Source organism: Ahaetulla prasina, chromosome 2 (genome assembly GCF_028640845.1).
Source record: "Ahaetulla prasina isolate Xishuangbanna chromosome 2, ASM2864084v1, whole genome shotgun sequence".
Lineage (NCBI taxonomy): Eukaryota > Metazoa > Chordata > Lepidosauria > Squamata > Colubridae > Ahaetulla > Ahaetulla prasina.
Window position 1 is genome coordinate 72,483,575 of NC_080540.1, and position 25,421 is coordinate 72,508,995.

General features: G+C 38.5%; 1 protein-coding gene and 1 long non-coding RNA gene across 5 annotated transcripts in view; one reads left to right on the forward strand and one right to left on the reverse strand.

Moving 5' to 3' along the window:
- LOC131192980 (uncharacterized) overlaps window positions 1–1,778 on the reverse strand; it is a 24,393-nt gene extending 22,615 nt beyond the window's left edge. The window contains exon 1 of the long non-coding RNA XR_009153818.1: window positions 1,648–1,778. This is a non-coding gene — a long non-coding RNA (uncharacterized LOC131192980). The remainder of the gene's footprint in view (window positions 1–1,647) is intronic.
- On the forward strand, window positions 1,690–25,192 carry NEK4 (NIMA related kinase 4). 4 transcript variants are annotated; one of them, XM_058172653.1, is made up of 16 exons: window positions 1,690–1,927; window positions 2,865–3,131; window positions 3,497–3,694; window positions 4,832–4,939; window positions 7,333–7,487; window positions 11,421–11,550; window positions 13,081–13,476; window positions 15,700–15,753; window positions 15,983–16,135; window positions 16,986–17,117; window positions 17,458–17,524; window positions 18,876–18,985; window positions 20,663–20,751; window positions 22,757–22,956; window positions 23,282–23,415; window positions 23,971–25,192. In XM_058172653.1, exons 1-16 carry the CDS (start codon window positions 1,835–1,837, stop codon window positions 24,061–24,063), a joined length of 2,379 nt encoding a protein of 792 aa, XP_058028636.1. In that variant the 5' UTR covers window positions 1,690–1,834; the 3' UTR covers window positions 24,064–25,192. The 4 variants fall into 4 exon arrangements, with proteins under 4 accessions (XP_058028636.1, XP_058028637.1, XP_058028638.1 ...); XM_058172654.1 differs by having other exon boundaries at window positions 13,081–13,464; XM_058172656.1 differs by lacking the exon at window positions 1,690–1,927 and adding an exon at window positions 2,009–2,359.
- Window positions 25,193–25,421: the final 229 nt, after the last annotated feature.

Below are 25,421 nucleotides of genomic sequence, written 5' to 3' on the forward strand. Positions count from 1 at the left end.
TTGTTAAGTTGTGTGCAAAAGTATACATGTTCATGACAGTTTAATATATGAGATTAATACAGATTTGGGATTTTTTTCCTTTAATGTAAAATGAATTTTGACAAAATATAGTAATACTTGGAAAAATGTGAAATGATATGTGTATATCTTTATCTGTAAAATGGCAACCTTAGTAAACAAACTCAGGAAACCCTGTAGTAATTGCTCTTATGCTTAACAGGAATAAGACTTTATAAGAAGGAACAGGGTCTTTCCCTTAGTTTTTTATAAGCTGATTAAAGAAGAAAATTGTCATAAAATATAATTAAATTGTGGTTTAAATTGTGTTTCTATTTTTAAGTTCTTGTTAAAAAGAAATCCCTTTCTTGATGTAGTTCTCACAGAGATGTGACAATTGCACTACTCTGATGAACAAAACAATATATCTAGAATAAAGAGATCTTTTGTGTCTTGAACAAAATACCTTAGAAAGTACAGCATAGATATTAAAGAATTCTTGGGAAGGTAAAATTGATTCTTAGCTGAAATTGTCTAAAACTGATTTATTAGTCTCTGAAACATTAGGTTAAAGAAAGGAATTGGGACGAGTTGTCTGAAGGATCTGAAGGACAAAGTTGCTTATCCTGTTCTATGGAAAAATGCTTTTCCTATATACTACTAATCCCAAGCTCATTTTTCAATTGTAGAGAGAGATAAAAAAGCATCCTTTGTGTACAAAAGTAGAGCAAGAGATGTAGAAAAAAGAGAGAGATCTTGAATAAATATCAGGAAAATAAAGAGGAAAACGCTAAAGAGAGATTCCATCTCAATAATAATTTATTCTGAGAAAGATTGATGACTGGATGAAAGTAAAGAGAGCAAATGGCAAAAGAAATGGAGCAGAGTATCTGGGAAAGCGATAAGGATGCCTCCTGAACAGAAACAATAGTTGTTTCAATCTTCAGACACCCACTGCGTTTGCATAAATTCCAGTAGGGAAGAAAAACATCCACAACAGAACTCAGAAATATAATATGCCATTTAAGGAACATGAAATGCCATAAAATATTTATCAAGTGAGTTGTGAATCCAGGTTTTATGGCTTTCCTAAAGCCCATGTGGAATTCAGAAGAAATACTAATTGTCACATTTATTTATTTAGCATATGACACATCATAGATGGACCAGCAATATAGATTAACATTTCATCTAGATTAGTAAAACACAATAAAACTTAAATGTTAAAATGATCTATATAATATGCCAATAGCAAATTATGAACAACATATGGAAGGCATGGATATGCCACGCCTGGTCTTTCCACTAAGCCAGGGGTCTCCAACCTTGGTTTCTTTAAGACTGGCTGGCAAAGCTAGCTGAGGAACTCTGAGAGTTGAAGTCCACAAGTCTTAAAGGGATCAAGGTTGGAGACCCCTGCACTAAGCTGTCTAGACATGCAACATCGTTAACGCATGTAGAAAGGCAAGGAACATGATCGGCCACAACTCAGTCAAGTTAAGCGCCAGCAATTTCAAAACTCTACCCAGAATGCCCAGAACTAAAATGGCTGACAAGCAGTTAAAATAGTGTCGATAACAGGGTTGAACGCATGCGCCGAAGAAAATTTGCCCGTGTCCAAGATGGTCGCTCAAGCAACAGTAACATTACCATAGAAAATAGAAGGACTTTTTCTTTTCTTTTGTACGTTCTGGAAGTAGTGCTCTCTATGGCACCCCGAGGTTTGGTGATCTCTATGGCATCGGGAGCCGCTTCCTCGCGGGGGGTGGATGGGGGCTGCCAGGGCCCCCCCGCTCCCGGCTCTCATCGGGCTACCTGAGTGTGGGGTCGCGTGAAGATGCCCCTGGGCGAGTACACTTTAGTGCGGGTTGTGGGGAAGGGCAGCTACGGGGAAGTGAGCCTGGTGCGGCACCGGCATGACGGCAAACAGGTAAGGCGGGCTGGGGAAGAAGGGGGTTGTTGGGGGAGGGACTCCGCCGGAGGATCCGGGACGCGAGTGGGGGGACAACGCGACGCTTCTCGGGAACTCCTTTTCGCCCTCCTTCCCTCCTTCCTCTCTGCCTCCGGAGGCCTTCGCGAGGACGGCGGCCCGTGCGAGTCGCTGCTTGCTTTTGCTCTCCGACCAAAAGGGAATTTTAAAAACAACTCCGCGCCACAAAGTGGCGGCTTTCCTGCAGCAACAGGCGTTGCTCCGTGTGACAAGAGGATCGACCATCCTTTCCACACCTAGAATGCTGCACCCAGTTTTGATCCCCACCTATAAAAAAAGATGTTGAGACTCTAGAAAGAGTGCAGAGAAGAGCAACAAATATGATTAGGGGACTGGAGGCTAAAACATATGAAGAACGGTTGCAGGAACTGGGTATGTCTAGTTTAATAAAAAGAAGGACTAGGGAAGACATGATAGCTGTGTTCCAATATCTCAGGGGTTGCCACAAAGAAGAGGGAGTCGGGCTGTTCTCCAAAGCACCTGAGGGTAGAACAAGAAGCAATGGGTGGAAACTAATCAAGGAGAGAAGCAACTTAGAAATTTGCCTGGTGGATAATGTGACAGCTAGAGTTCTGACAGAGGGTGACATATCACTTATGCTATCAGGCTATTTAGCAATTACTTTTTATAGTTCCAAATTTATTTTTTTCTCTTCCTTAAGAAAACCACATATCTCTTCTCATAATCCTAAAAGCTTTAACCAAAAACTTTCTACTATGTTGCTTTTACAGGTGGGAGGGTTTTTATTTTTTAAAAACTCATCTCCTTTCTCGAGTTTGTACAAAACAGGCCCATGTGGTTGATCTTTAATTTTTTATCATTTACAGTAATATTCCTTTTTTTAAAAAAAGATTAAGCCTTCTTTTTGTTTCTGCAGTATGTTATCAAAAGGCTGAACCTTAAACATGCCTCAAGCCGCGAGAGAAAAGCAGCAGAGCAGGAAGCCCAGCTATTGTCACAGCTGAAGCATCCAAACATAGTCACCTATAGAGAGTCCTGGGAAGGAGATGATGGCTTGCTTTACATTGTCATGGGCTTCTGTGAAGGAGGGGACTTATATCATAAACTGAAAGAGCAGAAAGGACAACTTCTTCCTGAGTCTCAAGTGGTGGAGTGGCTTGTTCAGATTGCTATGGCACTGCAGGTACCTCACCTCCCTTTACCAATCAGTTTTGATAATCACAGAATTTCAGCATGAATTGATTTTAATTGTTTTATCATTTTCTAATGTGTTCTAGGAAGCCTATTGCTAGTTTCCATGGATATTTGTAATGAGCATAGAAAATAATGAATATATTCTTGATGTACTTTTGATCATCTTATTAATATCTACAGAATCAACAAAACTGTGATTGGTAAAAATGGCTATCCAGCTTGACAGATTTATTTAACGTATTCCTGTCCCTCTGCAAGGAGCTCATAGTTTATGAAATAATTGTTTTTTTTGTCATGAAGTTAGGAAAATAAACTTGATATGTATTTTGTGAATTCCAATATTTTATTTTTCAGTATTTGCATGAGAAGCACATTCTGCATAGAGATCTCAAAACTCAAAATGTTTTTCTGACGCGTTCTAATATTATCAAAGTGGGAGATCTGGGAATCGCCAGAGTGCTGGATAATCAGCATGATATGGCTAATACTCTAATTGGCACTCCTTACTATATGAGCCCTGAATTGTTCTCTAACAAGCCTTACAATTACAAGGTAAAGTATATCAGATAAATGAACTTAATCTCTTAGGTATCTATCTTCAAGTAGCCAGTCTACATTATTCTTGAGATGAGGCATTGCCAGTTGAACACACTCTATCTGGGCTGCCAGCAATCAGACAACCAATATATTGCAGCAAAGAGCCAATGATTTGTAGTTCTTTGCTATCCTTGTGATTCTCTGAATTTTTGCAGCTACTGGTAGTATACCTGCTTATAGTGAAACTGCAAACTTGTAGCAGAACAAGAAAAACTTTACAAAGAGAAAGCAAAGACATTCCCAAAGACAGAAACTGCTAAGGAAATTTAATATGCATAGTGAACCTAGAATGTTGATTGTCTTTTGAAGGGAAAAGAAAACATTGTTGGATAGGGTAAATGGGATGGGCTATTTTGGAAGAAGGACTGGTGGAAGGTCTGGAAGACTGAATGTTTCATATTGTAACAATTTGAAACATATCCTATTTGTTAATTTCTAATGAATCTTCCTGACATTCTTCCCATTCTACTCCCTGCAATTTATTTCAAATGTATCTATCTTGATTCTATGAAAAAGGTTTACATTATTTTCATAATTCTAGTGAATTTTATTAAAAAATATTGCATCTACAAGTAGTTATCTAGAGCAGCAGTTCCCAACCTTTGTAGCTTGAGAGCCTGGGGGTGGGGAGAGGGGAACTGAGCAACTTGAGTAGTGGGCCAATGTGTGCACGCATGCACACACAGCTTGACTGCAAGTGGACCTGTGCATGCTAGCCTGCTGCTCACGCAGCCCGGTTGCAAATAGGCCACAGCCCAGTAGTGGACTGTGGACTGTGGTTTTGGGACCCCTGAACTAGAGGGAACAAAAAAATAGCCAATTTGATATATTGGAATGAGAACCACATCAGAAATTTCAAAAGCTGCATTGTCCTCTCCAGGTAGGTAGGTAAATAGGTAGGTAGGTAGATAGATAAACTTTTAAGAGCAATTTTTAGCAAACTTTGGTCAATTCACTACACAAGAAGACAGATGAAGGTATTTGATTTATGGAGCACCTGTGAAATAGTGTGTGCAGGCAATGTGTACCTCATTTGATTTTATTTGGATGGCTTTCAAATAAATATATATTGTGCTTTGTTTGCTTTTACAGTCTGATGTTTGGGCCTTGGGTTGTTGTGCATATGAAATGGCCACCTTGAAGCATGCTTTTAATGCTAAAGACATGAATTCCTTGGTTTATCGAATTATTGAAGGAAAGGTATGTTTTTTACCTAATATTTACTAGGCTTCCTTCACATAGAGAATTTACAATTTGTTATTGTGAGAAAATTACATAGAGAATAAAGATGCTTGCAAGTTATATTGAAATATGTGCTGCTAAATAGGGCTAATGCTATCTTTTTCAATGAAGAATTTCAAGGATCTCCCGAAATAACCAATTGGTAGCAAATATTGGATAAGTTGATAAATGTTGCTTTCTTTGTGTTGGCACAAAACGTATTAGTCATGGATGATGAATGTAGCATCATATAAAGCAATTTATTTCAAAAACAGTTTATTTCAAAATAAATACTAATATTATATGTTGCTTTGATTTCTAGCATATAACTAACTAATCTGATACCGGTAGTTACATCTGTTAAATTTCCTGAGTAGTAACTTTTAATATAGCTCCCCACATTTTCTCTTAAGTTCCCTAGCAATTATGCAGGTAGTCCTTGGTTAATGATGGTTATTGGGATTGGAATTTCCATCACTAAATCATGTAGTAATATAGCTCAACAGCATGTGACTGCATTGTTTAACAGCAGCAGTGTTAGCACTCTCCATTGCTCTCATTAAGTGATGATTGCGGGTGTTTAACCAAGGACCTCCTCACAACTTCTTGCTGACTTCTAACAAACAAAGTCAATGAGATGTGCAAGGAGTTAGCGAGGTGCAGTGCAAGCATGGTGGGTCTGGGAATGGTTGTTGTAGGAAGGGAGATACTTGTGAATTTCTCTGTTGGCTTCCCCATTGACTTTCCTTGTGGGAAGCTGGCAGGGAAGATTGCAAATTGTGATCACATGACCAGGATGCTGCAACTGTCATAAGTGCCAGCTGGTTGTCAGGTGTCCATATCACAATTACGTGACCAGGTGTGTGCTGGGAAGGCTGGAACTTCGAGGAGCAGTTGTAAGTACCAGTTATTCAGCACTTTCATAAAACATTGTTAGTGTTATTCTAACAAAAGACAGCAGCATCCAAATGCCATCATGAATTATTTTTATTGATTCTTTAATTCAATTTATATGGAAACCTACCTTTATATATTCCAGGTAGTTTACAATAAAATAAATACAATACATAGAAGGCACAGTATAAAAATAAAAATACTTAGCCAAGCATCATAAAAACAAACAAATGAAAACCATCAGCCACATCAAAGAGAACAACTCCATGACACATCTTGGGCCCCTGGCTTGGGCACAAAAATTGTTTCAGGGCTTATGAAAAGTCAACAGGGTTGAAGCCAGTCTAATTCTAGTAGGAACGATGTTGCACAGAGTAGGCACCATGGAAGAAGAGGTTCTCGGCAGTTGACACTCCTTAGCTGATAGGACCCAGAATGTGCTCCTGTCAAACTGCGTGGGATAAGTAGAAATAATTTGGAGAGACAGTCCTGAAAGTAATAGTCCCAAGCCATGAAAGGCCTTAAAAATAACTTCCAGGTTTTTGAATTGCAATCTGAAGCAACTGGATGCCAATGCAGCTTGTAAAGCAATTCATTGAGTAACCAACACCATTAATTTTCCATGCTACAACCAAATTTTGCATCTGCTGAAGCTTCCAAATGCTTTTCAAGGGCAGCAAGAGAGGGAGCACAGACTTTATACTCTACCTCTTTTACATGTATACCTTGAACAGTTAATGGCCCTTTGCAGAAATGATATACAGTTTAATTAGATATATAAGTCGGAAGTGGCTGAAACATTCCTGCCTGCCATGCTCAGGTTGGATGATATGCACAACAGTTGAAGAATTGGTAGGAAAACAATTGAAAAATTGGAAGGACAACCACCTTGGTTTGCTTTCTGAGACTGGCTACTGGTGACTTCTGTTCATCCATCCATCACATATGGGCATCTCATAAGCAAGTGAAGATAGGCAGCATTGTGATGTAAAGAATGTCATTTAAATGGAGGTGTTCTTCCTGCTTCAGTTAACATGTCATTTGAAATGGGACTATTCCCTTATATTTGTGATGAACTCTAGAAGAGAGGGAAAGAAGCAAAGTAGGGGCAGTCATTTAGCAGGAGAAAAATAATAGTAGTCTATGTGCATGTGACAGGAGCAGCAAACATTGAACGGTGTTTGAATATTCACATTGGGAATATTTCTTCCAAGGCTTTAGCAGAACGGCAGTCAGCTATCTATTACCCACTTGGTTTCTTATGAAATGATCAAAAAGTTCTAGAAAATTATAATATTTCTTGATGATATTAGTTGCAACAGCCTGTTAGACATTCTAGCCTTTTTTTTCAGCCTCTTTCAGAAAGGTGTTGCAAGAGCTTTGGTTAACATGCATAGTAAAAGGGGGAAATGTTAGGAAGAAATACCTTAAGCTCATGAAAATTGTTCTTTTTTTCTTCTGTGTTCTTATTTTAACAGCTGCCACCAATGCCAAAAGATTATAGCACTCAGTTGAAAGAACTGATAAGAACAATGCTTAGTAAAAAGCCAGAGGAGAGACCCAGTGTCAGGAACATATTGAGGCAACCATATATCAAGCAGCAAATCTCTCTGTTTTTGGAAGCTACAAAGGCGTAAGAGATGTTTAAATGAAAAATAATTTGAAGCAAAGTATTTAGTGTTATCATTGGTGTTGCACCATCCTGGGGTTCATATACTGGCTTTGATAATGGATTCTTGAGACAAGGTTGACTTGGAAACCCAGCCCATTTTTATGAGAGAGAGAGAGAGAGAGAGAATAAAGAAACACTTAGTAAACCTTAGTTTCGTATTATAGCCCAAACCTTAGCTGCTTCTATATTAGCTGGCAGCCACCAAACCTGATTCCTGCTCATATGGAACTTTTGGCAATTCAGATAGCTATTCCAGGTTAGCTGGAGACTAGCAAAAGCTTATGTAAGTCCAAAGCGAGCATAGGGGTGACTTGTCGGAAGATTGGGTCACATCTGTATGCAACAGTTCAATATTATAGGTCCTGATGCTAGGACTATTCTGAAGAACTAGAAATACAGAGAAACCAAAAGCCCTCTTCCTTGCTGCTGTCTTGCTTTATTTATTTATTTATTTATTAATCGTATTTGTATACCGCCCTATCTCCCGAAGGACTCAGGGCGGTTAACAGGCACATAAAAACACATAAATACAGAGTAAAAACAATTAAAAAACTTATTCTAAAAGCCGAATATTTAAAACAATATAAAAATAAAACCCATTTAAAACCCATAAATTTAAAAACTAATTCAGTCCTGCGCAAATAAATAAATGTGTTTTAAGCTCATGGAAGGTCCGGAGGTCCGAAGTTGACGAAGTCCTGGGGTAGTTCATTCCAGAGGGTGGGAGCCCCCACAGAGAAGGCCCTTCCCCTGGGCGTCACCAGACGACATTGCCTCGCTGACGGCACCCTGAGGAGTCCCTCTCTGTGAGAGCGCACGGGTCGGTGAGAGGTATTCGGTAGCAGTAGGCGGTCCCGTAAGTAACCCAGCCCTATGCCATGGAGCGCTTTAAAGGTGGTTACCAAAACCCTGAAGCGCACCCGGAAGGCCACAGGTAGCCAGTGCAGTCTGCGCAGGATAGGTGTCATGCGGGAGCCACGAGGGCTCCTCTATCACCCGCAGCCGCATTCTGGACTAACTGCAGCCTCCGGATGCCCTTCAAGGGGAGCCCCATGTAGAGAGCATTGCAGTAATCCAGGCGAGACGTCACAAGGGCGTGAGTGACCGTGCATAGGGCATCCCGGTCTAGAAAGGGGCGCAACTGGCGCACCAGGCGAACCTGGTAGAACGCTCTCCTGGAGACGGCCGTCAAATGATCTTCCAAAGACAGCTGTTCATCCAGGAGGACGCCTAAGTTGCGCACCCTCTCCATCGGGGCCAATGACTCGCCACCGACAGTCAGCTGCGGACTCAGCTGACTGTACCGGGATGCCAGCATCCACAGCCACTCTGTCTTGGAGGGATTGAGCTTGAGCCTGTTTCTCCCCATCCAGACCCGTACAGCTTCCAGACACCGGGACAGCACTTCGATAGCTTCGTTGGGGTGGTCCGGTGTGGAAAAGTACAGCTGGGTGTCATCCGCGTACAGCTGGTACCTCACACCGAAACCACTGATGATCTCACCCAGCGGCTTCATATAGATGTTGAACAGAAGGCGAGAGGATCGACCCCGCGGCCCCCCACAGGTGACGCGCCTGGGGGCCGCCCCCTGCCCTCCTGCCAACACCGTCTGCGACCGATCGGAGAGATAGGAGGAGAACCACCGATAAACGGTGCCTCCCACTCCCAATCCCTCCAACCGGCGCAGCAGGATACCATGGTCGGTGGTATAGAAAGCCCCTGAGAGGTCTAATAGGTCCAGGGCACAGGAACAACCCCTATCCCTGGCCCTCCAGAGATCATCCACCAACGCGACCAAAGCCGTCTCCGTGCTGTAACCGGGCCGGAAACCGGACTGGAACGGGTCTAGATAGACAGTTTCATCCAGGTGTAAGGGAAACTGATATGCCACCATACTCTCTACAACCTTCGCCGCAAAGCGAAGGTTGGAGACTGGACGATAATTACCTAAAACAGGGAAGGCTTCTTGAAGAGGGGCCTCACCACCGCCTCTTTCAAGGCGGCTGAAAGACACCCTCCACCAAAGAAGCAGTCGTAATCGCCTGGAGCCAGCCTCGTGTCACCTCCTGAGTGGCCAGCACCAGCCAGGAGGGGCACGGGTCCAGTAAACACGTGGTGGCATTCAACCTACCCAACAACCTGTCCGTGTCCTCGGGAGCCACAGGGTCAAACTCATCCCAAACAATGTCACCAAGACCACCCTCGGACGTCTCACCTGAGTCACCGCAATTTTGGTCCAACCCGTCCCGAAGCTGAACGATTTTATCGTATAGATAACCGTTAAACTCCTCAGCACGTCCCTGCAGCGGGTCATCCCGCTCCCCCTGGTGAAGGAGGGAACGAGTCACCCAAACAGGGCGGCTGGGCGGTTATCTGCCGACGCAATGAGGGAGGAGGCGAAGCAACGCCCCGCTTCCCTCAATGCCACTAGGTAAGCCCTATTATAGGACTTCACTAGTTTCCGATCAGCCTCTGAACGGCTAGACCTCCAAGAACTCTCTAGGCGTCTTCTCCGGCGCTTCATCCCCCTCAGCTCCTCGGAGAACCAAGGAGCCGGTTGGGACCTACGCCGGGTCAGAGGCCGCAAAGGCACGACACGATCTAAGGCCCCCGCCGTGGCCCGTTCCCAGGCCGCAACAAGTTCCTCAGACGTGCCGTGAGCCAGACCCTCAGGAAGTGGCCCAAGCTCCGTCTGGAACCTCTCCGGGTCCATCAGGGGCCTGGGACGGAACCAACGCATCGGCTCCGTCTCCCTGCGGTGTTGGATGGCGGTCAGAAAGTCCAGACGAAGGAGAGAGTGATCTGACCATGACAAAGGTTCAATGACTATTTCCTTCAAGTCCAGATTTCTCAACCACTGACCAGAGATAAAAATCAGATCCAGTGTACCACCCCCAGTGTGAGTAGGGCCATCAACTACTTGAGTCAGGTCCAAGGCCGTCATGGAGGCCGTGAACTCGCTTGCGACCAAAGCATCAGTTGTGTATCCCCATCAGTTTGAAATATCAGCTGATAGCAATCGAATGGCATAGGTTAACCATAATCACTGGGGAAGAAGCCATTTCCTATCTTATTTGGAATTCTTTTCAATCCCTTAGTGTGTGTGTGTGTTTGTTTATATGGAATTAGTCTGGTCTATAAGTTGATCGTTATTTTCTTAGAATTCAGTTTAATTCAAAGGTTGACGAAATCAGTACTAGAGCTAGCTCTAACAAAAGGCAGTTTTGTAGTGAGTGATAATGTAAGGCCCAAGAAAAAGTGTAAGTGGCTTTATTTCAGGGATTCTATAATATCTTCAGCATCAGTTTGATTCTATTATCATATTGGCCCATAATTATTTCAAATACTTTGTGCTTTTTACTTCATGTTGTGTTGTGCCTCAATTATTTGTTATGCAAAGATCTAACTAAACTTATTTTCAAATTTGAAGAATATTTTCACATCTCAGAATTTTATAAAATGTTTTCAAGCAGCTAACTATTGAAAGAAGGTTTATCTGTGTCATTGACTCCCCCTCAAGTTTGGTGCAGAGTATGGTAAACCTCTACAGCAGTACAGGAAATAAATCCAAGGGCTACAGAGAAAATGAGAACAATGATAGGGTTTCATAGGAAGTAATACTTTTATGTTTGGCCATTCTTGAGATGTTGGATTTAGACGCCCTGTTGATCTAACCAACACATTCTTGAAGGAGGCTAATTAAACCATATTTCACAAATGTTTATGACTTGAGAAGCAGTTTTGTATCTAAAATAATATTCATATTGATGTACATGCAGGTCTTCAGAAAAATATAGATAAAAATATGAGAAAACTATGTTTTGGCAAAAAGTATTTTAAAATGTCTACATTTTGTAAATCTGATAACATATCTTCTTGCTTTTTCCCTTAAAGAAAAACATCTAAAAATCATAAGAAAGTATCTGAACCCAAACCTCGGGGATCTTCAGAGAAAACTGAATTAAAGAAAGAAAGTACAGAACCTCAGAAGCTTCCAAATGAACTTTCAAAGAAGTCCAATGGGGCAAGTTATTATTTTAGCTTGGTAGCCAGAATGGGTGGGGAAGAAAAAGAGCCTGTGGTCAAATTTAATGAAATATAAATTTTGTTTTAAATTAAGAAGAAATAATACCAATTAATTCTTAGTACTTTCCTCATAATGATACACATTTAAATTCTGTTCAATTGGAGGTGCAGTGTCAGCTGCCCTTAAGTGTTGGGCATCACCAAACCTAAAGAAATTGCCACTGAATTGTAATTTACATGTCACTGAAGAAAATTCTGAAAAACATGGAGACTTCCGTTTAAAATAAATTTAAATTTAGCTTAGTTCCCACCTTGTTCCTTTTCCTGTGCTATTCACTGTTCAGAGTTCAGGCCCTGACATGCCACTCAAAAGCAGAGGTGAAATGCTACCAGTTCGGACCAGTTCGGGCGAACCAGTAGTAATAAAAGCTACCAGTTTGGGTGAACTACGAAGTGCGTGTTTGGTGCGGACTGCGCATGCGCGCGTGCAGACCTTGGAGGATTTCACCACTGCTCAAAAGTGAAGTTAGTCTCTTGTTCTTCACAAAGTTGTTTACTCCTATAAGGCAAGGGTCTACTCTAGAATAGTAAAACTAACTCTTGGAGAACCCCTAAAAGAGTAGAAAATAGAACAGCAATTTTTTTTACAGTGCATGTTTCAATATCTTACTTGCAGGCAGAATGGTATCTGATTATTTACTTTATGGGAGTATGGAAAACTCCTTGATATGAATATTAAGTTCTAGAAAGAGTTGATTTTCAAAAATAAACAATAACAGGTGGTACAATACTTCTAATTGTGGTCATATAATAACTTTAGCTATGTTGTGGAAGATGGAAGAGGGGAAGTAACATGAAAGAAAAAGATAGACATATCTTCTGGTGCTGCTTCATGGCAATCAGAGGCAGACCCCTTAGTGATCCCTTGGTAACACAGGGAGAGAGTTGGAATTAATAAGTAATTCCAATATAACCTTGCCTTAAGTTCCCATACCTGCCCCATCGCAACATATAGTAATACTGTAATAATCTTATAATATAAGATTAATAAATTGAAATACCACATCCCATCTTTTGCATATTTGGTCAGGTACCTGATTGAAGGACTTGAACCAACATAGATCGAAGATATTGGATCTTCATGTGTCTTGGACCTACAGAGCCTTCAAAGCATCCTGTAAATAAGGACAGGGAAACCCACTTCTGCATCAACTAAGGCTATTGCAAGAAATATCAGACAGACTAAAAGCCTGGCTTCTGTATGACAGACCTTTTCCATCATTTGTGCACCCCTCCCATACGACTAAGAGGTCTTTTGTTGTTGTTGCTGTAGTTGGCTAAGTCACTCCTGCATTATGCCATTCTAGTAAAATATGCCATGTCTTTCCTCAGTCCTCAGTCCATCCCATGCAAAATCTCATAGCTGGATCAAGTCAGATCAAAATAGATTACTGTAATTTTATGCTTACGTTTAAAATAATCTAGTTTAATAGAATTGGAGAATTAATTGTACTTCTTAATATTACAGAATGAAGATAAATGTCTAATCAATAATAAAACATTTGAAGTTTCTTCAAAGAAACAAGTATCTGAACCTGAAAAAAACAGCAAAAATGGTTTGAACAGCTTAGAAGTCTCTTTGGCAACAATGAGCAAAGTCGATATACTTATTGTTCCACTGGAAAAGAGAAACTCTGCAACCAAACAATTAGCAGAAGATAAAGAATCCGAAAATGTACATATTCCCAATGAAGTAGAGCCAGAAAAAGCAAAAAATAGCCCAGAATTAAAGGAAGAAAATTTACTGAAAATGTCAAACATTTGCCCCAAAACTGGAGATGTAGATGCTAAGGAGACAGATAATGGTGATGACAGTACGAAAATTCTGCAACCGACTTTAAAGATTCCATGTGTAAGCAATAAAGTAATTATTTTCCATTTCATGTATGTATACGTGTATGTGAATATGAATGAATTAGAAGATGTACAGGCAGTCCTTGACTTACAATCATTTGTTTAGGTTCAAATTTACAATGGCATGGAAAAAAGTGACTTCTAACAGTTTTTCACACTTATGAATGTTGCAGCATTCCATGCTCATGTGATCAGAATTTAGATGCTTGCTAACTAGCATATATTTATGATGTTTGCAGTATCCCGGGATCATGTGATCATCTTTTGCGATCTTCTGACAAAATCAATGGGGAAACCCTATTCACTTAACAACCGTGTTACTAACTTAACAACTGCAGTGATTCACTTAACTGTGGCAAGAATCATCATAAAATGGGGTAAAACTCACTTAACAACTGTCTTGATTAGGAACAAAAATTTTGGGCTCAATTGTGGTCGTAAGTCAAGGACTACCTGCAAATCTGTTGAAAAGGTGATTGAAATGCTGGTTTTTGCTGTTTCAGTAATTCCTAGGGCTAAGCTTGTGTCATGAACTGATTCTGGACATAAATTTATCCTGTGCTATTAGTTGGTTTTGCTCTGTTGGAACAGCTCTTTTTCTTCTTCAGGTAAAGCAGTGCAGATTTCTTCTACAGCACAAAGGTGTTTGAGGGAGACAGAACATCAGACATATTGGTGCTTCGCTAGTCTTGGAATTTTTATGATTCATCGTTAATGTAGTAACATATCTTAATTCTATATTAATTGTGTCCATTGATTGGGATTTATATCTTTTAGAAATATTTTTCTATATGTGGGCAGCATAAATATACTATGTTTTGTCACACAATCGGCCAGATGTTTAAACTGGATTTGGCATTTTTATCCATCAATCAAGTCCTTCCCAAGGACCTGGGATAGGCAAATGTTGCTTTATTGTTATGGTTTATGTATGGGTAACTTACAGCTAGATTCCCAGTCTAAGACTAGTGGAAACTTAATAATTCAACTCCAAGGACTTGAGGTTATTAAGGTAGCTAATTATTAAAGGTAAAAGTTTCCCTCACACATACGTGCTAGTTGTTCACGACGCTAGGGGGCGGTGCTCATCTCTGTTTCAAAGCCGAAGAGCCAGTGCTGTCCGAAGATGTCTCCGTGGTCATGACTCAACGCCAAAGGTGCACGGAACGCTGTTACCTTCCCACCAAAGGTGGTCCCTGTTTTTCTACTTGCACTTTTTACGTGCTTTTGAATTGGCAGAAGCTGGCAGAAGCTGGGACAAGTAACGGGAGCTCACCCTGTTACACGGCACTAGGGATTCGAACCGCTGAACTGCCAACCTTTCGATCGACAAGCTCAGCGTCTTACCCACTAAGCCACCACGTCCCTTAGCTAATTATTATTAGCTTGCAAATTGTGCATTCACCTCTCCCTTAGCATCTATTCCAATTAGACTCTTTTCCTACTCAACCTCAGACTTTTTGCTGAAAAGTCAGGCATTTTGTCTTGAATTCCCTTCCCAAATCTACTGCCAGCATTTAATTTCATTTTAATTTCTATCGGTTAATATTTTTGAGAAAATGATAGCTGTTTTTCTAGGTAGAACAATTGTGCTGTACTATTTTACCTTTAGAGGGCCATTAAATGAATACATATGTACTTATTTCAATGCAATTCAGATCTAAGTATCTCTGAACCTTTTGTGATCAGATTTTGGGGCTTAGAACTATTGAGGGTGATAAGGATCTTTGCACAATTTTTCTAACATAGGCAAACTGAATTTAAGCAAATAAACCTTATTTAAATTTTTAGATGTTGGTCCCACCTTGATAATTTTTATTAGTAATGAAAGACAGCAAATATACAGTACATAATACTCTTTCCTCTCCTATTTCCTAATTCTACCCTTCCAGATCTTGGAAGATTTGCTGGAATTAATCAGAAGTAAATTAGACTAGAACATACCATATAGGATATCCACATACAATAGTTTTCTTTGCAATATTACAAAAAAGTTTATTATTGTCATTTTTTAGGGTAGTTTGTCATTTTTTTACTTACTAGTTTAGCCTTAGGTAAATGATACAGTATTAGTTTCAGCATCCAGCTGTTACGTTTAATGCCTAGCTAATAGTTCTTTTACTCCCTTCAATAATGGAGATGTTGCTCTTTCAGTTTCCTAATGCTTATATCACATTCTATTTAATGTTATAATAGTGGGCATTCATGAAAATACAGCAAACTCTCTTTCCAGAGTCTGGACTGTATTGAGAAACTGCTAGTACCGAATGATCCTAGAGAAATTTTGGTAAGTATTTGAATTTTGTGGTCCGCAACACAAATAATTATGCCAATGATTTATTTTAAAGTACGATGACAGGATTTTCTTCAAATACTTAAGTTAATTTAATTTTGATTAAAATAAAAATAATTTTGGCCTTCTATTAACACCTTTGAACTAAATTTACATACTTGATTCTGGACAGCATGAATTTAAGTATTGTAAAGTGTGTGTGTGCATGTACATATATTCGTAGAATGAAGCCTGTGGAAACTCAGGAGAAGCTAAAGATCCCATTCTGCCTATAAGCACGCCTTGTTTTCGGCCTCAAGGATCGGTTCAAGAGCCTTCCTTGTCACGACAGCGACGGCATAAGAAGCAGGAGCAGTCTGAGATCTGCTTAGACAAGGTAAAGATTAGCACAGTATTAGGATCTAAAGTCAGCAGAACGCTAATATCTTTGGAAACAATTATATTGGTTAGAGAGCTATGGAATGGAATGTTCAATAAAAACAGATTTGATATTTTTTCCCATGCTAAATATGAGGAAATCTAACATTAAAAATAGGAAAAAAGATAGTGATGTAAAAAAAAATGGGTGAAAGCAGGGATATCGACTTTGGACCAGGTGGTAACTCAGTGGCAATATTTACAGTTACATCAACATCATTTTGACCAGCAGAATTTTCAGCTTCTGAAGCATCCAAGATACTAGAAATATTGTTTAAATCTTTTAAAACTAAAAAAAACCCCTTCCATTAGTTTTTATAGATATTTATGTTAATCAAGTTTATTCAATTTAAAGTTCAGTTAAAAAAGCTTTATTTTATAGATTAGCACATTTCAGTATAAAAGCTGATGTTAGCTTGTAGCATACGTTGTAAAGAACTAAGTGGCAGAACATCTGCCTTTACTGGAATGATAAGTGTATAATGTGTTGTCTGGGATGTTATGATACTCTACTTTATCTATGTGAAAATTGAAATGGAAGTGCTATTTGAATACTAATAAGTTGAGAATGAACTTCATCCATGGCTGGGTAACTCGTGGTAACCTCTAGATGTTACTGAAATATTAATGGAAACATTCTGTATTAGTCGCGTTTAATAGGTTGCTGAAAGTCATTCAGCACTACCAGCATAGTCACCAGCCCTGTCCTTGTGGAATCCTTCCACACATTCTTGAGTGAATGCAACTCTCATACTATACCTGGTTTTTTGGAAGAAACCTTTTATAAAGTTGCTGTTTCTCCTGTTAAGATTACAGCACTTGGTCCTCGGCAACTGCCCGCTTTTCCTGATGTGAATGTAAAAACAAAAGTTAACACAGACCATCAGCGTGCTGCAAACATTCTGAAAAAGTCAAAAAGCTTCGAAGTAGAACATTCCAAGGTTTGTGCCAAATATCTTTATGTACAGCGTATCATTTTTTAAAAAGAAATTACTCAATTTGGATATTCTCTTTTTATATGCCAGTCTGGCGTAACATTACGAGAACTGTGTAGAACTATTTAAAATGGAATTACAAAGTAATAGAGCAGTGTAATTCTTTCCCAGAGTGGCTTTATCAGTTTTGTAGAAGAGATGAAAAGGAACGTCTAACGACTTATTACTTAATTATAAAATGTTAATTTCTTTCAGTAAGGATGTATCAGTATATATCAGCATCAGTATACATGTTCAATAAAAAGATACAGAATTTACTGTTTTTTTACTTTTTGTCCTTTCAAAGGATCGCCCATTATCAGCTCGAGAAAGGAGAAGATTAAAGCAATCCCAAGAAGATATGCTTTCTTCTGGTAATAGTTTTCTTTGCTGTGAAGTCCTTGGGGCTCTCTGAGCTTGGTTGTTGGCTTGATAACATTTTCAGTGCTAGAAGAGAATGGGGTTTGCTCTCTGTTTTTATATAATAGCTTGCCCTGTCAGTGTTGGTGTGGTTTTTGTTTTTTCCTTGACAATTCCTTGGTTAGGCTTTTGTTTATTGCTTGATCGTTTATCTGGTGCTAAGTTTTCTTTACCTCCCCTTTACATTTATTTACTTATATTCACATAGATACACACACCTTATCTATGACAAATTTTCAGTAATAATTTTCTCTCTTACCTTAACAGCAAAAATTATGTCCACAAATACATTTCTTGGCACCTCTTGGTCTCTTTCTGTCTCCTGAAGTTATTTCTTAAGGCTGCTTAATTTAACTGAAAACATAAATGGGGATCTGGCATGCTGAAGTCTTGGAAAATAAAAACATTGGATAGTTACAGTCAATGTTTTTAAAAAGATTCACAGCTGCCCAGAGAAAAAAGGTACCCAGAGAAGGAGGAAGGAGCATCATCGAGTATAAAAATGTGGCAGGGAATATCTTATTGCATGGAGAAATGATGGGACAATCTCTTATTTCTGCGGTGTTTTTCTTGAATGTGGACATTTCTGTGTAAATTCATTTGTTTCATGTGGTGCTGTATTTTCTCTCTTTGTGGGTTTCATCAATTTGCCCTTTGTAAAGAGCATAGTGAGAGGGACACAAGGCCTTGATTCTATTTTTAGTTTCCGGGGTACTTTACCTACTGTACTAGCCTTCATAATCTGCTGACTAGAAATAGACAGGTCTTTGAACAATGAGTTGGTGTTTTGGATCTGTTTTTGGTACTGAGGTTTTTGACAAATTCCCTTCCTTTTCACTCTTTTCAATTTGCTTTCTTGAAAATGCATACTTTGTGCCTGGCCACAATGATCACACCAACTACTACAGGAATTGGAAATTAAACTTCCCCTTCATTATAGTTGGAAAAGTATCAACAATAGGGTGGAAGGGATTGAAGGATTAAAATGTAATGTTTAAAATATCATGGAGGGAATCCAACTTCAAATCCTCTTCCAGCCACGGAAACACGATAAGTGACACTGAGATAGTCAAATTTTTCAGTCCAACCTACCTCAGAGTTGCTGTAGGAGACACAAAGGATTGTATACTACTTTGAATTCCTAGAGGAAAGGCAGGACAAAAATCTTGTACATTACTGAATGTTAAACTGAACTGAAGAAAGGTCTATTTTAGTTTGTCAGGCATTTGATGCTGCTGTCATAATAGTGCATGTATGAAGTAAAGTAAGAATAAACTATACATACTTTTCATTGGTCCTTTTCAGGGCCTTCTGCAAGACAAATGTCTTATAATGCATCAACAGAAACAAAACTTCCAAAGGAAGACAGTTCCGTTCAGATTGCTCAGTTTACTTCAGAACCTAGCACTGATAAGGTAAGTAGTTGTCATATGTTTAGTATAGTAACAATTTACAATATTGTAGAATATTAAAAAAGGGGATGTGTCTGCTATCAATACATGGAATTTCTTCTACTTAGATTATTCCTGCTAAGATTTTTACTGCTTAGATTATTATACTTCTGAAGAGAAACGATTTTGGAAAATTGCCATTTTTTACAGTAGAGGCAGGGCATATCTCCCTCCCACTAAGTTTGGAGCCAGAGCTTAGAATTATAGGCAAGTGAGTGAAGCTTCATCTGTATTTGCAGCCACTCCCCTGTGCTAGCATCCCTGCCTCAGTTCCACCTCAGATCATCAGGCATTAGATTCTCATGCAAGCGCAAATACTACTGTCAATTGTGCATAGAAGGGATCTAGGTTGCCTGCTCCTCCTGCCCTCCCAAGTCCATGAAAAAATTGTCTTCCACGAAACCAGTGACAAAAAGGTTGGGGACCGCTGTCTTCGAAGCTCTTTCCAATGAAATAGAGCTCTGACGCTTGTACCAAGTACAACTCACCAGCCTCAGGATGGGAGAGGAAGGTGAATTGTTGGGGCTAAATAATTCAGGGTGTTTGGATAGAAGAAGCAATAAAATGCAATATGAGCTTTTTGGAGTTCCCCGTAGCATAACCAACTTTGAGCTTCTAAAACTTCTGCTAATGTATAATATAACTACCACAGTCCATATTAAAAGAAGAGAAATAGCTGATGAAAGAAGCAGCCAAACCTCCATGTTGGGTTGAAGACAACGTGCTATCTTTCATGGCAAAACATGTCTGATCCACAACACATCTGGAGAGTGATTCAGTTCAGGACCTTGGTGAATGTAATATGAATTACAGAGCAAATCTTAAGCATTTCAGGAGGCCTATTGTTAGCCCCCCCCCCCCCCCCCCCCCCGCATCACAAAAACTTTATATTCAAATAAATTTGGTTTTCCACAGGGCCAGAAGGTGGTATTTCCTACCTTTTGTCCGAAGAGAAGAGGAGCAGCATACCAGAGTTACTAAACAAGTCATAAAAGAAATATTAGTGAAGTCATCAAAGGCCTATTTGAGTAGAACAGGTTTCAGAGCCTCGTACAATCTATTTCCAACAACCCAATCGTGATCACAAATCCTCAATGATCATAATTTCCTGGTGGATCAAAGTAGCTTCCAAAAATACAAAATATGTCTCCTTCATAGGAAATGGTGACTTATTTTACTAGGCCTTCAGTTAGGCCTAAAGCAGTTAGGGGATTCTCTCAGCCCAACACACCTCTCAGGAATGCTGTTATTCTAAGGGCTGCCTCATGGTTCTTGTCCTTTATATATAAGTACTTACATATAAATAGCTTAATTCTTCTGCATTGGTCAAAGCATCCTTTTGCAGAAGAATATTGCACAAATAGCTCACAGCATAGACTTCCTCATGTAGGAGTTCTCCCCAGGGCGGTTCTGATATGTCCTTCTGTAGAATGCCTATAGAAACATTATCATCACTGAAAGTAGCTTGTAATCTGCTATGATTTCAAGTGCAGTCCTCTTCAAAAGTATTTCATTAGAAACTTAAATGGAGCTAAATTCACATTGCTCTTTCACTGAGAAGCAAGAAAGAGAATTTTCTATTGAATTATGCCTATAATGGTCCTCTCTGTTTTCTTGTACTTGAAAAATTGTCCTCAACAGAAGAAAAGCTTAACTGGTTGTTGCACTGAGGATGAACTGAGCTCTTCTACAAGCTCTACAGAAAAATCAGATGGAGATTATAAAGAAAGGTGGGTGTTTTCTGTCTGTAGTTATGGGTGGTTTACACATGTTAATCACATACATAGTTTGTTTATTATATAAATACAACTATTGCTATTTGTAAACCATTCGTGTATTGTATGATAAGTCCATTGTGGATATTAAGCGATAGCCGGTCATTGAATGCATTTGTGTTTCTGAATACACGTGTGATATAGTTATGTCCCTAGTTCAAGACCCAAAAAAAATCATCAATAGCCAAGTTTAGAAAGTATAAAGACCTCCTCAGTATTAGCTATTTTAAGATCTCCTTTTAAAAGGAAAGTATAACCTAAAATAACTGGATTGAAAGCAGCACACAAACATCAGAACTGGGAAATGATAATTCACTATTCCCACTTATAAAAATGCTAGAAGAATTGTGTCAAGGAGTTTTGTGTGCAGCTTTCTGTAAAATTACTGTGAAAATTCACACTATACAAATTCAAATTATTTTTATAGGTAGTTGTTAAGAATCTCAGTAATGAGAATCTTGTGCATCTTTTTCACATTATCTTAATTAGAACTTGAAGCTTCCCCTCTCCCATTTGTCAAGTTTTATGAAGAAAATTTGGAAATTTGTAGCTTTTTGCATAACAGTCTCTTTGATCCAGCCAACAGACAAATATTCCTAAACCCAGTACATGTACAGGTACTGTTAGTCCTCAACTTATGACCACAATTGAACCCAAAATTTATGTTGCTAAGCGAGAATTTGTTAAGTGAGTTTTGCTCCATTTTACAACTTTTCTTGCCACAGTGGTTAAGTGAATCATTGCAGTTGTTAAATTAGTAACACGGTTATTAAATTAATCTGGTTTCCCTATTGACTTTGCTCGTCAGAAGATTACAAAAGGCGATCACATGACTCCAGGACACTGCAACCATCATAAATGTGAGTCTTTTGTCAAACATCCGAATGTAAATCACATGACTATGAGAATGCTATAACGGTCGTGTGAAAAAAGTCACTTTTTTCATGGATGTTGTAACTTAGGTCACTAAGTGAACTGTTGTAAATTGAGGACTCCCTGTATAGTTCATGTGCCATCTGCATGTATGGGAGTGTATTCTCCCACTCAACTTCACAGCAATAGTCTATTGCTCTCATGCAGTGGTGAAATCCAATTTTTTTTACTACCGGTTCTGTGGGTGTGGCTTGATGGGCGTGGCAAGGGGAAGGATACTGCAAAATCTCCATTACCACCCCGCTCCAGGGGAAGGATACTGCAAAATCCCCATTCCCTCACCACTCCTGTGGGAAGGATATTGCAATACCTCAATTCCCACCCCATTCTGGGGCCAGCCAGAATTGCCAGTTCTCCGAACTGCTCAAAATTTCCACTACCGGTTCTCTAGAACCTGTCAGAACCTGCTGGATTTCATCCCTGCTCTCATGCCACAAAGCTAGAGGCAATCCTTGACCGTTCAATTATGATAGTTTTTTAAAAAAGCTCCTTATAATCCATCCTCGAACTTATGACTGCCCTACCCTTCTGATCATGTGATCGCAATTCAGGTGCTTGGCAGTGGGCTCTCATTTACAATAGGATGTGGCATCTTGCAGCAACATAACCATGATTTCTAACATTTTTGCTGGATTCCAGCATGGTTTACTTAATGACTATGTAATTCGTTTAATGACTACAATGACTTGTTTTTTGATTGTCGTAAAAACAGTTGTAAAATTAAGTCTTGTCACATGGCGCTTCAACCTGTGACACAATGTTGTATGACTGAAATTCAAGCCCAGTTGTAAGTTGAGGAAAACCAATATGGTTTGGTGAAATCTTTTATTCTTGTTTTGCTCACTCTTGGCTTATCTCAACTCATTCCTCATTCTGGAGCAAGAAGAGAAAAATGCCAAACCCCTTTTGGAAAATAAGACCTAAACCATACCTTACACAATTTTGTGTACTATACTAAGTTCAAATAGTTCACCATTAAAATTCTCGAATTGTGTATGATTTGGATTTGAAATATTTTGTTTTGCAGAAAAAGTGATGAAATGAATGACTTGCTACGGTTGATGACGCAAACACTAAAAATGGATAAAATTGAAAGTTATTCACAATTTGCAATGCCAATACCTGACTCACAGTTCAAGCTAAATAGGAAATATAGGGATACACTGATCTTACATGGGAAAGCAGCTGAAGAACCTGATGAATATCAGTTTCAAGAGCTTCCTTCAGGTCTGTATGTTATGCTTGAAACTTTGATATTCAAATTAGATTTTCTATTTTTCTAGATATTAATTTTCTAATAAAAACATTTATTAAGTCAGAAGAAAAGCAACTCCCATTTTAAAGGTTCGTTTAACCTCTTCTATCTGCAGAAATGGTATAAGCACCAATTCTGATTATTTGGAATAGAATGCTGACTAAAATCTGAGAAACTCCAGAATATTGATCTGAATTAAAATGAAAATGTTTACATTTGATCTCTCCAATTATAATTGGCTTTATCTAGTTGCCAGAAATAAAATTTAAAAAATAATGTATTTTATTATTTTTTTAGATGTCAAGTCTGGTCCACAGAATATTAGGAGATTGGTTGAGATTTTAAGAGCAGATGTAGTTCAAGGAATTGGGGTAAAGCTGCTAGAAAAAGTTTATGATGCAATGGAGGAAGAGGATGAACAGAAAAGAGAGGTATGTTTTTTTTTGACAGAACAAATCTAAAATATTGTTTTATTGCTAAATCTAAGAATGTAAAAGAATTCCTAGAAACCTGGAATTCTGATATGGTAGATCAGAAATAATAGACTCACAGAAATAAACCCAATCTATAAACTATTTCAGCAAGATAGGCAGGAACAATCTAAGATGAAACAATACAGCCAACCAAATTAGATAGATCAAGGTAGGTAGGGCAAGGTACAAACTCTGCAAATCCAATTCCATTGTGCCAAAGCACTGATATTACTTAATTTGACAGTGAAATGTTTGTAAGCTTAGTGAATACCAAGATACCAACATTTCAGCCCTAGCTGCACATATTCTACATTAACATGTCTTAGTGTTTTCCACTATTACCATCTTTGTGTTGCCACTAAATTCAGTGTTTTATGAATTCTTAATTGTGCAATTTCCCAAATACGTGCACTAGTTATCTGTGGATTTTATAGTGATCAGTTTTGCATATCTCTGCTTAAATGTACTATTCATGTTTGAATTACAACATGTTTTTCCCCCTCCTTTAAATAGCTATGTTTGCGGAAGCTCATGGGAGAAAAGTACACGTCTTATAGTATGAAGTCTCGTCATTTAAAGTTCTTAGAAGACAATGTGAAACTTTGACAAATACCTCAGTTGAACTGTTTCTTCCTGAAAGAAAGACACTCAGTTTGTAACCAGATTGATTTTTAAAATTTTCTTAGATTCATTCACTTAGAAGATAAACTTTTTCCCATACTGTTTCTTGTTATCTATTGTAGATTGTGTATTTAGTTTATAAGGAGCAATACATGCTTAAAGGTAAGTTTGGGTAAGTCGGATTTTTTAAAGTACTGGCAACAAGCAGCACTAATGGTTGTCTTTTAAAAACATATTAAATTATTTTTGTTTCAATGTCAATCCTCATTTAAAACTGGCAATCCTTCATATAGTCAAATATGTATTGTGTTGGAATTTGCTATTTTAGACTCTCTCTGATTTCAGCCCAAGAATAGAATTTTCACTAAAGTAGAATAATTTTCAATTAACGTTGTGGTATAATGAAAAGAAAAAACTAAAAAATTCTACTCAGGAAAAGAACATAAATGTGATGCACCAATACATAGATACAGGAAAAGAATAAGGCTATGTGAAGACCTTAATGCTCTCTTAGCTTAATTGTTTGCTTGCAGGTGCTTCATTACCCAATTAGGTAATATCATCAGTGCTGTCAAACATGTGGTATGTTCCCTGTTTATACACAGTAGCTTGGTCTTGCCAGTGTTAGTGGGCAACACTCATTGTTAATTCCTTCATTAGGATATCTTTTTCTGCTTGTTTGTCTGGTGTTAATCCCTACTTGTTTCGGTATTGGTTGTTGTTGATGTATTCAAATCTTTTTGTTTTCTTCAAATAAGCTCAGAGAGTACCAAGGACACCAGAATTCAACCATGAACTATATATATTCTCTTCAGTTGGAATATATTTGTTTACATCTTTATCAACATATTTGAGAACCAGTATTTTTTTAAACAATGTTGTACTAATCTATTTATCCAATATTCACATATAATATTGGATACATAGATTAGTATGACTTTTTTTTTAAAAAAAGTAAAAAATCTTGTAGAGATTTTTTCATTCTAACAAATACACACTTATTTTATCTGAGAAATCATTATTTTTGGAATAAGATGGGAAAACAACATAAATTGAGCGTCTAGAGTATTTTGCTTGAAACAATGTTACTATTTTAATAAATTTTGGGTTGTGATGGGATGTGTTTAAGTCATTTCAGAAGTTAAACTTCATAATAATCAAGTAGAATGTTTTTATTACAAAAGGCTTTGAAGTGATAGAAATATTAGAAATTTCTTCTACTAATTTTTTTCTTGCTTGCTTTTTAGTTTTATTGAGACCAAATGGCAAAAGCTCTCTCAGACTTACAAAATTTATTTATATTGCAATGAAAAGCTAAGCATCAAGCAAAAATAATAAAATAT